This window comes from Achroia grisella, unplaced genomic scaffold, assembly GCF_030625045.1.
Source record: "Achroia grisella isolate CSIRO2021 unplaced genomic scaffold, CSIRO_AGI_Agris_v1 utg1179, whole genome shotgun sequence".
Taxonomy (NCBI): domain Eukaryota; kingdom Metazoa; phylum Arthropoda; class Insecta; order Lepidoptera; family Pyralidae; genus Achroia; species Achroia grisella.
In genome coordinates this window covers 1,584,235-1,597,157 of record NW_026712591.1, presented here as the reverse complement: position 1 = coordinate 1,597,157, position 12,923 = coordinate 1,584,235, and the positions used below count along the sequence as shown (strand labels likewise).

Genomic DNA, 12,923 nt, shown 5'->3' with positions numbered 1-12,923 from the left:
TTAAATATTTATTAAGTATCTAATTAAATTCAAATAACCCAATCTAATGAATATTGAAATTATTGGATAAATATTGCATAAAGGTTTATAAGTTTATTAACTGAGTTATCGTTAGGTTTCTCTTAGTTAGTTAGTTTAGAGTTTAAACATTAATGCATAGCGGACATAGTGACAATAAACCGATACAATACTCGCTATAAAAGGAACTTTCACTACTAACTTTGTGCAAACAAAATTAGTAATTCATTAAAACCTACCTGTTAAATTAAATAAAAAAAACGTTATAAACTAGTTTCACTCGAAAGTTCAGCTATGTGCCGGGGACATATTGTTTGAATAGGATAGAGTACATTATATTGTTTCCGTCCCAAACGCAAATATAACAAACTAAGTCCCTAAAAGATAACAAACATACTTATGTTCACATTTAATATTAAATAAGGCGGTAAAGAAAGTTAGGATCATTTAAAAAGCAGTTTCCGTTGCACTGAAATATTATTCATAGAACAAGTTAGATATAACTTTCGTTACCGAAGTTTATGAGTGTTTTATATACTTATTACTTTAGGAATGTTTATAAATTACAATTTTAAGTGTATAGTCATATACCGTTGATGACTAACTTGCATAGTTATCTCTGTCTTGTCTATTTTAACGGCCAGGCTGATTGCTTTAAAGATGAGTTTCGGTTGAAGAGTATTTTAAAGGAGGCAGAGGTATGACATCGTAATCCTTTAGAATGGCAACATATGAGAGGTACCATAGTTTTCAACTTTTTAAATACGAAAATAAGGCGTTATACTTTATAGTCTATAGCTTAGGCTCTTCGACGAAAAATTTTATATGATGAGATTATAATTAAAAGATTTCCTTTCGACCAAGCAGTTTTTGAGATTAGCGCAACCAAACAAACATTCTTCAGATTTACACGGAAATGTAGATATAATGTTTATTACATATCTTATTCTTAGATATGTAATAATCGTATTTTGTAAGTATTATAAATTTTCTTATATCTGTAGTGAGAATATTTGTGAAGTAGTTTCTGTATAATAACTACAAAGTGTACTGACCTTTCTTTCCTAAGTTCGCTGCTCCGTTTGCGGAAGTTGGCGACGAGGACTTGCAGCTCAGAAGAGTGGCGCTCGTAAAGTTGCGACAATTGTGTCGTGAAGTCGGTCACTGTAACAAAATGTGGAAACATACGATAACAAATTACTTTTGATATCATTAAATAAATATATATGACTGAGAACGTGGCGGTACAGTGTTTTAGTTCCCTGACTTATACTTGTTGTGAGTACAATTCTGGCTGATACCAAAAATCTTTATGCTGTTAAAAACATTTCATTTTATGTAATTAGAATGGTTTAACTAGTACTAATAAGCTAATATCTACTAATGGTAGGTGGTAACTGTCGCCTATATTATGTAACAGAACTACGAACATCTCGCCATCATGTGACTCCCGTGCCGCTTATGCATGACTAATAGTGCTTCTTATCCTAAACTTATCTTATCTTAAAATAAGTGAGACTGAGATTTTACAACCACAATTCAATATCTACCTCGACTGACTTCGGTGAACGGAACAGTAATAACAAATCAAAAGTTAATCTGAGAGCCGACGGTAGGCTACTACCTGGGACGTTGGATTCAAATGTATTCAGCAATCGACATTTAACTATATATCTAACTAAGCAACTCGCATAGGAGTAGTGGCGGTATATTTTATTTTAAACTAGACGTGCCCGCGACTTCGTCCGCAATTTTGATCAAATAAAGAAAAATATTCAATATTCAATCCAAAGAAACAAACAATTTCAAACTTCCATTTCTCCTTTACAAAACTCTTTTCATATTAAACGTAGTCTTTGTCTTTTCTCAGGGTCTACAAACAGACAGTGTTACTTTTGCATTTATAATATTAGTAAGGATAAATGTTACATGTTGTTTATCGCTATTTAATTCATAGTGACGAGTTTCAATAACTGGACGTCAAAATTGACATACTACATAAAGTATATAATTTATATCCGTGATCGGAACCGAACGTTCCTTTATTAAATATTCACGTAAAAATGTCTGAATAAACGTTAAAATTTTGTGCTTTTATCGGTAAGTACATTATGTACGACGTGAAACGTCAGAACAACATGTTAATATTAATATACCAGTATTAAACTATACATAGAGATTATTCTGACCGGCCATTTAAAACTGATGAACTTGCACTTTGACGTGCTAATTAAACTAAGACAACCTCAATTGTCTGTATGACCGTGTATAATTATTAAATTGTTTCATCCAGTGATATTGTTAAATCTATACTAATTTATAAGTATACTAATTTATAAAATACTAAGTGCAAAAGGATGTATATTTATCCGTATGCCTGTTATCTTTTCACGACAAAACGGATAATCGAATCTGAACAAGATTTAGCACGAAGATAAATTACATAGCAAGGGCGGATGTAAGTTTTCTTTATATACAAAAACAAGTGAGATCGCCGGATTTTATTAATATTTTTACTAACTGTTACGCCTATATGACAAGGCGGAAAGCTAAAATCAAGTATGAATAAAATTGATCTCTTTAAAAGTTGAACTGTATATGAAGCGAATATTTTCTTTACTAAATAATCTTAAATTATTTGTTTTGTTCTGAAATATAACAAAACTCCTGCCGCTTGCTCAAATTACAAATGTTTTCATTAAAAAACTACTTGCATTCTCCAAGGGTGGCTTTATGTTAGACGTATAAAATGTTTGTATATAATTCTACATTTCACAGGAACTTTCTCTCTTCACTTGAAGGTGTAAAACGTAATTAAATATGATAAGTTAGAAAGTAACATAAAGCTTGGTGTAACTACACAGGTATAATACGTGTTGTATAATTAAAGTTTTAATAATCAAAGTTTCGTTGAAGTTATTCACTATTAATAAAGATTTGAAAAGTTTACTTGTTATCTGCAATTATAATATCTGCTTCAAAACGTAGAGATAAAATGTACCTAAAGACAATTCAAAGCACACTCTGAAGTTTATTCATTTCTAATCATTGAAATATTATACAACAATGTTGAACAATAAGAAAATTTAATATCAAACGGTATCTGAATTTTGCTTCTTTTATGTTACGCTTAGCTTCATAAATTATGTAAGCAATGCGGTATTGTAAGGTGATGCAAATCATACTATACAATGTGGAAGAGAAAATCTTTTTTATTACTCACTAGTATTTTCTGTCGACCTAAATATGACCATGATTGCTACGGGGGATTTGAACATGATATTCATAATGTTTTTATATTCTTATATATATATTATCCATAAATAATAATAATATATCCTTTGACCAGTTAGATGTTATTTGCATTACATTAATACAATTTATTTAATTAGATTTCAAATATACCGAGGGAAATATGACGGACTGAGTGGTATAACGGTTTAGCAAAATGCTTTTCGCTTCCAATGTTCGTGGATTCGATTCTTTATGGTGTAAACATTTGTATTCATAAGTATAATTATTTGTATTAGTCTGGGTGTTTATTATATAAATTACGTATGTATTTACAAAAATAAATGTATTTATGCATTCCTATAGTTGTCTAGGATCAATAATATAAACTCTGCTTAGCTTCGGTTGTAGGTTAGATCACTAATTAATAATATAATAAAGGTTTTATTATATTACATTATTAATTAGGTTAAGATGCATGACAGATTTGTTCTCTCGATTGGTACGCCATTCCAATAACAGAAAAAAAATCGCTGATACTACTATGTCTTCGCAAACAAAATTCTAGGACTGGGTTCTGGAATGTTTTGATGCTTAATTTTCTGAATTTTTTATCCACAGAAATAGCCATTAAATATAAGCGTGTGTTAATATTGATAATTTTTTGCAGTCCACGGTTCCCGTAAAAGAGAACCTATTGTTATGTAATATTATAATAATTATCTTGTTGCGCTATTTCATTACCTTCTCTTATAAAGCTTTAGTAAAGGTTCTAATGCCTTACACAAGGCGGTAATATAACTTTAATGAAGTAATACTTAGTCGCCCATTTTAATAGTTTCTTATCTTACAAATATTATAAAAGCAAACGTTTGTGAGTATGGATGTATAGATGGATGGATGGATATTTGTTACTTTTTCACACAAAAACTACTAAACAGATTTTGATGAATTTACAGTAATACACTATATATATCAAGATAATACATAAACTACAAATTTCATGCGGTTGAAACTCGTAGCTGAGCCAGTGGTTTCTATAATATTACGTATTAAATAATCTAGATAATGCTTTGTTATTGTTGAAATTTTCACCACTAAAAGGGTATGTAATTTATAGGAACAGTACCTTTAAACTAGACGGATTAGCCCTTCTATCATACCTCTAAATAAATCCTGGTAATTTAAGCAATATAAGTAATAATTCCTATTAAGTTATTTTTATTGATTTCGTTAAAACTACTCGTGTCTTATAGTACTCGATGTATATGTGGATTTGGATAAAAAATTCATGTATTAATATATGGTTATCTACTTCCTAAACTAATTCTGAAACCAATTCCATATTTAGTGGTCAATGAAAGGACTGACATTGTTATCAATTTATTATTGTCTTCATTACGTTTAAAAAGAGCCGTGTAAATATGATTTGGGGTAAAAATTGACAATTAGATTTGACTCCAGAGTAGCTTGATGGTCTGTTTCATTTATTTATTTTGTTGCGTCAAAGAGTAGCAATCATCATAATTTTATCTATTCTCACTAACATTGACATTTATAATATTAGTAGGATATTGTCGCCTTCGCAGTGGTGTAAAATTTCTAGTCAATAATCTAGACAAATGCGCGAGTAACGGACGTCGTTAGTGCACGAACCAGGGATGCCAACCATACTAGGGTGTTCGTGCAAATACGAGATTTTTAGCCTTGGTACGACGATACGTTCATCCTCGAGTCACAGGCGCTCGCATATGGAGTACTGCTCCCATATTTGAGCAGAAGCATCTGGATACCAGTTTGGTCCTTTTGAATCGGTTCAGAGACGTGTTATGAGAATTGTAGCTGATCCCGATCTTTCAAGTAGGCAGGCGGAACCACTTAGTTTGAGGCGAGACTTCGCATCGTTTTTACTGAATATAGATCGGACTGGGATCTGCGAGGAATTTCCTATTATGTACACTTAGATTGTGGAATAAACTACCTGCCGTGGTTTTAGTTTTAGGCTCGAGAGATTACAGCATGGGGTTTTTCAAGAAGGGTATATTAAGGTTTTTTTGATGTCGGTAAGGCGCATGTGATACTCCTGGTGTTTCAGGTATTTGTAGACTACGATAATTGTTTATCATAAATTATATTTTTTTATACTACGATGGTTGCAAACAAGCATACGGCTCAATGTTTGTTTGTCGCCATCGTAGTATAAAAAAAATATATATTTTATTTTTCCATACCAGGTTAAGTGTTTCAAAGTTGTCATCCCTGGCACAAACTATGTAAGATGGGAAGCATCGATGTGGTTGATCCTGTCGTTTATAACTTACCTACATCTACGGAATATTGCGAAGGGACGCCCGAGGAATATAATGAAGTTAGATATATAAAACGGTGTGATTTAGGTCTGACATTACACATTTTAATAACGTCATGTCCATTAACTTCTGATTATGGGGTTATATGTTTTATAAATTGTAAATATTTTATTTTGTAACCGTTTTATAATAAATAGGAATATATTTACCTACTATATAAAATGTATTCCTTTATGGATATACCATTATATATATATATAACTACTAATAGTACCCACATTATGTAATTAAAGGATGTAGGAAGAAACATAAATGGGTTATTACTACCATAGTTCGAAAATAAATTTTAAATATATTTCAAACTAATTTAATATTAAAAATAAGAATGAAATAAAGGTAAAAAAGCAATATTTTGATAACCGTTATTTCCACTATAATTCTTAGAGCTGTTCATGTACAATTTCGAAGAAAGATTTTTGATATGCTAATCTTGCTAAAATTGACCATGACCAACCTTCTTAATTTTCTTTAAATGTTAAATATACTTAAATATACCAAGGAATATTCAGCCTTAACAGTAATTTAAAAATTTCATAAGGAAGGTAATACGTGCAATAAACTGTAAATAAATTATAAATAATCAGCGGAGAAAAGTCAATAATTTTTATTCCGTTTTTTTGCACCCGTCAATCAATAAAGTCTATTGACACCACGTTATAAAATATATAAATTGTTAATTACCTATTTTCTTAAAAATATTAATAAGATATAATATTATCTTATGAATTACTGTAAGAAAAAAAATATTATATGGTGTATTTAACTTAGATATAAATTTAACATAAATGTTAAGTTTCTTGAGGAGACGGGTTCCAAAAAGAGGCTTTCTAAAAGTGACCGTTGTGGCTACAAATCTTAAGTGAACCGTGTAGATTTTGATTACAACAAGACAAAGCACTCTAAACTCACCGAGGATTTCGATCTGTGGTCGTCTGAGTCAGAATATGTCAACGACACAGACTGTTGATCTATTTAAATGTGCCCCTATCACAATAAGTTAGGATTTCACAGTTTTATTAAGAGTCTGCAATTATTTTTTAGAATTATATGACAAAGAGTGTCTACAGTCGATCACATTGAATGCTGTAGACTCTACCTATACAACGTTGTTTATATATTTTACATGAACAGCACGGTAGATATTTTGTCATTATGTGACGCCCATAATTCATCACATACATTGCCAATCCTGCATGCTTCTTTTTTCTATAATTTTGGCGGCTGAAGTAGGTGATCCTCCAACATAATTAGGCAGTTTTATACTGTATACTACATTAATAAAAATTTACGACTATACCTACAAAAATGTATTTTTCTAAACTTTTGAATAGAATAGAAATTATTCCGTTTACACTCAGATTCTGGAATCAACTATTTGCCGAGGTTTTCTCTAAAGACTACGGACTAGAGTTTTTTAAAAAGGTGTTCACATTTCACACATCACCATTGTGGTATAAAAATAAAATGTTAAATGTTCAATTTCAGTACTTACTGTAGTAAGTATGCAATTGTTAATTCAAAATTATACTTACGGATTAACAGGGTATTACATAAACCACAGCTAATCCGTGATCTGAAAATGTGCAGTGACGCGGATATAAACCTATGCAGTAAGTAAATAATAAAATTGTAGTTGTACCAAATAAATATTTCCCCTTAGTCAGTTAGTTTCCATACCAATGGGATTTATAATTCAGTTAAAGGTGTTTCTCTTTATTTGAAATAAAATGTGTATTCCGCATATCTATGTAATCAATACATATAAATAAAATTGGAGTGTCTCTTTGTAATATTGAAATAACCGTTTTTTAGTATATATTTATTGACAATTTTTGCCTGTCTGCTTGTCTGTCTGTTTTTGGCAGGTAGCTGATGTAATGAGTAACTTAGGTTACTTTTATTTTAGAAAAAATCTTTTATTTAAGAGAAATTAAGTTAAATTCCACGCGGACAAAATCGCGGGTGCAGCTAGTATATAATATAATCTTATCTGTGATATACCCTTGTTTTATAAAACTTACTATCCAAACTGTTGTTAGACACTAACAACAACTTGCTTTGAGACTATATATAGAAAATATGTGAGAGTCCTATTAAATCAACTTCAATTAATCATACATAATGTTACGTCTACGATAAAAGTGCACGTTAATGATCCGTCGTAGACGTAGCATTCGTACTATTTACAATAATGCACCATATCGTTATGTCATATTACGTAAAATTCAAGATGTAAAATTTATGTAGTCGTATGGAAATGTTTTCGCTACGACGATAAACGAGAAACATCATATCGTCGTACCATACACAACTAGGACATGAATCGTGCGAGTTTACAGTTTCAGAGTACCTATAGTACACTAATCATGTATTGATGTAGCATATTACATTATAGAGTGTACGATGAAATATAATATCGTTTGCACCTAATTCACTTGCATAAATATATGCTAGCTTCTCTATTATATCGTGTGGGTGGATCAGTAGTTTATATACTGTAAATTAAAAATCATCCCATATTATTAGGCACCTATATTGTATAGAGGTGTAAAATTAAACAGGTGTCATTATTTTGTAATCCCACATGGTCTTGGGAACTGACAGAAGCTTTATAAATGACGTATAGTCACGTGCGATGTAATCTCCCATTCATGAGTTTCGGCCAGCAGAGATATTCCATAATACTCTATTATTACTTTGTAATTTTTGGTTTTTAAAACACGTCCTATGATTAAAGGTACCTCGCCGGTTTGACGGTTTAAACACCGTCTCACTGAGATCCAGGTTTCGGGTACGGTTTATATACGGATAAATTTTTATCATTTCTGAAAAATCTAGTAATACTTGAGTCATGGCGATTGATACAGCTGTACGTATTGGTTGGATGCTAAGCAACGTTTACTACAGCATGGCAAATAAATAAACCTAAAGACCATGCAACAAAAACAAATAAACATTACAAAAGAATAAACCAATTAACGAAAAATAGGTATTTGTTAACATATATGCGGTTGAAATGGGAGCGAGAGGCATGACTAGAACTGCAGAATGTTCTATAATGTGTATATATCTATAGCTACTATAACAGGCTCCAATCATAATTGGTTGGGCAGGGCGAGAAACAGTTCGTTTCTAAGTACGATTGTTTAATAATACTTTATAAAAGTATAATAATAATTATTATATTATACATTATAATTATTATTATACTTTTATATGTATTTTATTTTGAAGTGTAATATAATAATCCATCTTATAGTTAGATCAAGATTATGCTCTATGAAATGAATACTATTAGTTAGTAGTACTTAGTTCTGTTAATATGAAATTACAGACGTATAGGTATTGATGTCATGTTATGAAATAGAGTTACCATAACTCCTACTATAACCTAACGGACGTCCACTAAGGATTCATTGTTTATAGTATTGTATATCGTAAATGGTTGTGTATAATTAAATCCATATATATATTTACGCGAAAATAGTATATACGAAATATTAATATTATCGATTTAGACGAAAGTTTGTTGTTAGTAGTTTGCAGATGGATAGATGCATATAACGAATGTGTGAAAGATTTGATGAAAACTACTTAATGAAACTTTACAATAATATAAGCATAGCATAGTCTATGTAAACTACAAATTGCACGCGGATGAAACCTCGGGCTTAGCTAGTATACAAATAAAAGGAATTTCTATGGTCTGAAAACATATTTAATATAGTTTTACAAGTAATCTGCTCTAATAACTGAGTATGTTGGATTCTAAATATTAAATTCTTTATCCATTGTATAGTAGCACTGCTGTAGTGTTTTTTTTAGTTTCAGTTAGACATTTTTAGATTGCCGGCATAATTGACAGCATAGTGTCGTGACGTAAAATAATGTTCTTTCCGTTATGTTATAAAATATTTGAATAAAAATTTTTACTTTCTTTTCTAGAGTTATGAATACTCAGTACGAATTCCCTTTTATGAAACTGTCTTTAAATCGTTTTAGCGACGAAACAAAATAAAAATAAATGTTTTCCGTCAAAGAAATTATTATGCTTTTACTTTCTCGAAATTTTGAATTGAAAGGATAGAGTGCGGATAAATATATTTATGTGCACAATTTTTTTCTGAGGTTCTGAATTATTTTGGTTAGAAATCGTAGGTTGCAAAATTATTTATATATTTAGGTTACAGATTCAATATAAATTATAAAAAATAACAGAAAGTGTGTATGTGACAGTACACGAAAATTTATAGCTAAATAAACTTAATATTAAAAAGTTCTAAATAATATATATTTTAAATAAAAAAAAATTAGGAACATTAAATTTTACCTTTTATTTTTCTTATAGTTTTGGATACGTATGATTTCTTGATATAAAATATTTTTTTCTAATTTTATTGCTCCGATAAATATGCTTACGAAATAAATATAGATACATTACATATTGTCATAACTATATTTTAATAAGTAGTAGGTACATAATTTTGATTCAAAAGTCAACATATAAAACGACTAATTTTTATTTCAGTTTTGTCAACAATTTTCGGATTTAAACAACGTTGCGAGAAAAATTCTAATTTTGTAATTATGTTTATTTGAAAAGGCCGTAACATGGTCTTCCTCTTTAATTAATTAATTAAATTGAGTCTCTGAAAACAGTCCTGGTGTTTTTGATGTTACAAAATAAACTATCTTTACAAGAGGACGTATTTTATTACAATTTGCTTCGATTAGTACTGAAATTCGGTATCTCCGTTGAAATATCAGATTACTCATAGTAAAGCTGTCTTAGAATAACCTTATATAATTAATCACTGGATTTTAATTAAATTTTATGAATAATACACCTCTATTGTATTCACCTCTATGTAAAAATATTGTAAAAAGAATCACTGGAATCCATAACAAAAACATATTATATGTCAGTTATCATTGAATTATCTTATTAAAACTTTCCTATATCTTTCAGTGCCCATTACTGTTTATTTGATTGATTGCATCCTAATATACCAAGAACTAATAACAAACATTGGCACAAACCATCTCAGTTACTATTAGTAACAGATGTGAAAGTTACCACTTAAAGGAAGTAGTTAGCCAACATTGTCTGTAAGTTTGGGGTAATAAACTTCTCAAACCGAAAAAGCATGTACGTTTAAAAACCTATTGACTTACTTTTTTATTTATTAGTAAAGTTTTTCAATGAATTCATTAAAAAACTTATTTTACTTGTCACTTCTTAGCTACTGTTATAAGTACAATATATTTGCATAATCGTAATATATACATATAAGGTGAAAGTAGCCTATATGTTTTTGCATCACAAATAGTGTATGTATGAATTTCATAAATTTCACAAAAATAAAATATACGAATAAATAATCGACAAACGAACATTATCCTATTCATAGTAGATTAGAAAAACTAGTTCTAAACCATATTATTATCTATATAAATCAAAATAATAATATTATATATGTAATCCAACATAAGTTTCGAAACGTTGGATATCCAAAAAAAGCAAATACGAGCAATTTGTCATTATAATATTTAATAACAGAATTTACAAATTTTTTATACCTTATTGTTCTATTAGACATCACATGCTGTTTTTTCCAAATGAATTGGGGTAAAAACTATATTTTATGTTATTTGAAATATAGTCTATCCATGTACCAAACTTAAATCTATCCAGTCGTAACAGTAATGATTCTGTGCAATTTTGCCATGACATCTTTTTAAAAGAGATTTTTTACAATCTTTCACACTTGTAATTGTAATAGGTTCAGTTACGGAATATAATAAAAACGAAATAAAATACGTATACTTAATTTTGTCTTTACTATTTAAAGTTGGATAATTTGAAAAAGTAAAAACAAAATTAAGAACAACATCATCATACGAATTACTCAAGTTAAAGTGCTCAATAATCAGACAAAGAATATCTCATACTTCAGAATACTCACAGTCTAGGCAATTTGTAATTCTGGTTTGATAAATTGGCCTCCTATCTCGGTCCTCATTTAGGTGAATCTACTTACGAGTATGACTGAGCTACAACAATGGTTTTATACTACACTGGATGTCGATGGTAAATATTTTAACGGGTACTCATTTTTCAGTTATATGACTTAAGGCTTCAATACTTTAGTGGCTGAGTATAAAAAATCCCCTTCTTTCAATTTTATTAAATTTAATATAAGACCCGCTAAACCGCTAAACCAGAGAGGAGAAAATTCAATGTTTTACAATACATTAGAATTTTGAACTAATGACTTACTATATTAATTTATATAATTCTACAAGTCGTATTTCAAGTTTGTTTGACATACAAAAAATTATATTATTTTACATTTCATGCTAATTCTCCAGACAGAGTGTACATCTATTACAGACCATGTAGTTTTAATTTTGCTTATCGCACTAGTATTGTATTCTTGTATCATAATTATATATTGTTTTACTTTTCCTTAGGAATCTTCCAACGTTTAAAACACATATAATACACTATTTCAACTATCGACAACAAAGATCCACCAAAACAAAGTCCAAACCAATTGCCTATTGCAACTACTAAGTCTAAAGGAGTGCGTGCCACTTGTCGTGTCACCCGTTGGTATGGCTTGTTACTTAAAGTAAATGTTGTTGTTCCAACCTTTAAATCATTCTGAGGCTGTGTCAATTTTTTAGCAACTACATTATAATCTGGCTCGGTACACGAAGGCAGACAGTCACATTCCAATCCGGTTTCATTTGATCCAGGAACTTTCAGGTTTCTTAATGTGCGATGGTGCCTCGTTAAACATTTTAATCCTTCTAAATCACAATATTTTCTTGCATAATATTTAGGTGATAAGTGATGGGTACAATTACATAATTCCAATTGCGCATCAATACGACATTGTATAATACAAACGGAGTAACTATATTGATTGAATGCCATGAAATTTTCTGGTAGTTCATCGGGAAATCTACATTGACGCACTACTGGGGTTGTCAATTTCAATTCAGGATCATTGACAACATCCATGATAGAAAATATAACAGTCCCAAGTGAACCATATACAGTTCTGATCCTGCGATCATACTCTAAATTCCAGAATGGTACGTCTTCTGCCGAATGTAGAAACGCTTCATAATCCTGACCCAAAGTTAGTTCCAGCTCCCCTATTTCGTATTGATTCGTAGAAGAAACAGAAAGTATTTGTTTACCTTCTGCGTGTTTATTATTAATGGAATAACATGTGCCATATTCGGTCATTATTGGCATAAAATTTTTGCAGCAGTTTATTGATTTACCGTTCC

At 30.2% G+C, this 12,923-nt stretch overlaps 1 protein-coding gene across 1 annotated transcript in view; it reads right to left on the bottom strand.

Moving 5' to 3' along the window:
- The window catches only part of LOC131853327 (uncharacterized), a 150,396-nt gene that overhangs the window by 89,874 nt on the left and 47,599 nt on the right, over window positions 1–12,923 (bottom strand). The window contains exon 5 of the mRNA XM_059204191.1: window positions 1,074–1,182. Within this exon, the coding sequence (XP_059060174.1) occupies window positions 1,074–1,182 (109 nt within the window). The remainder of the gene's footprint in view (window positions 1–1,073; window positions 1,183–12,923) is intronic.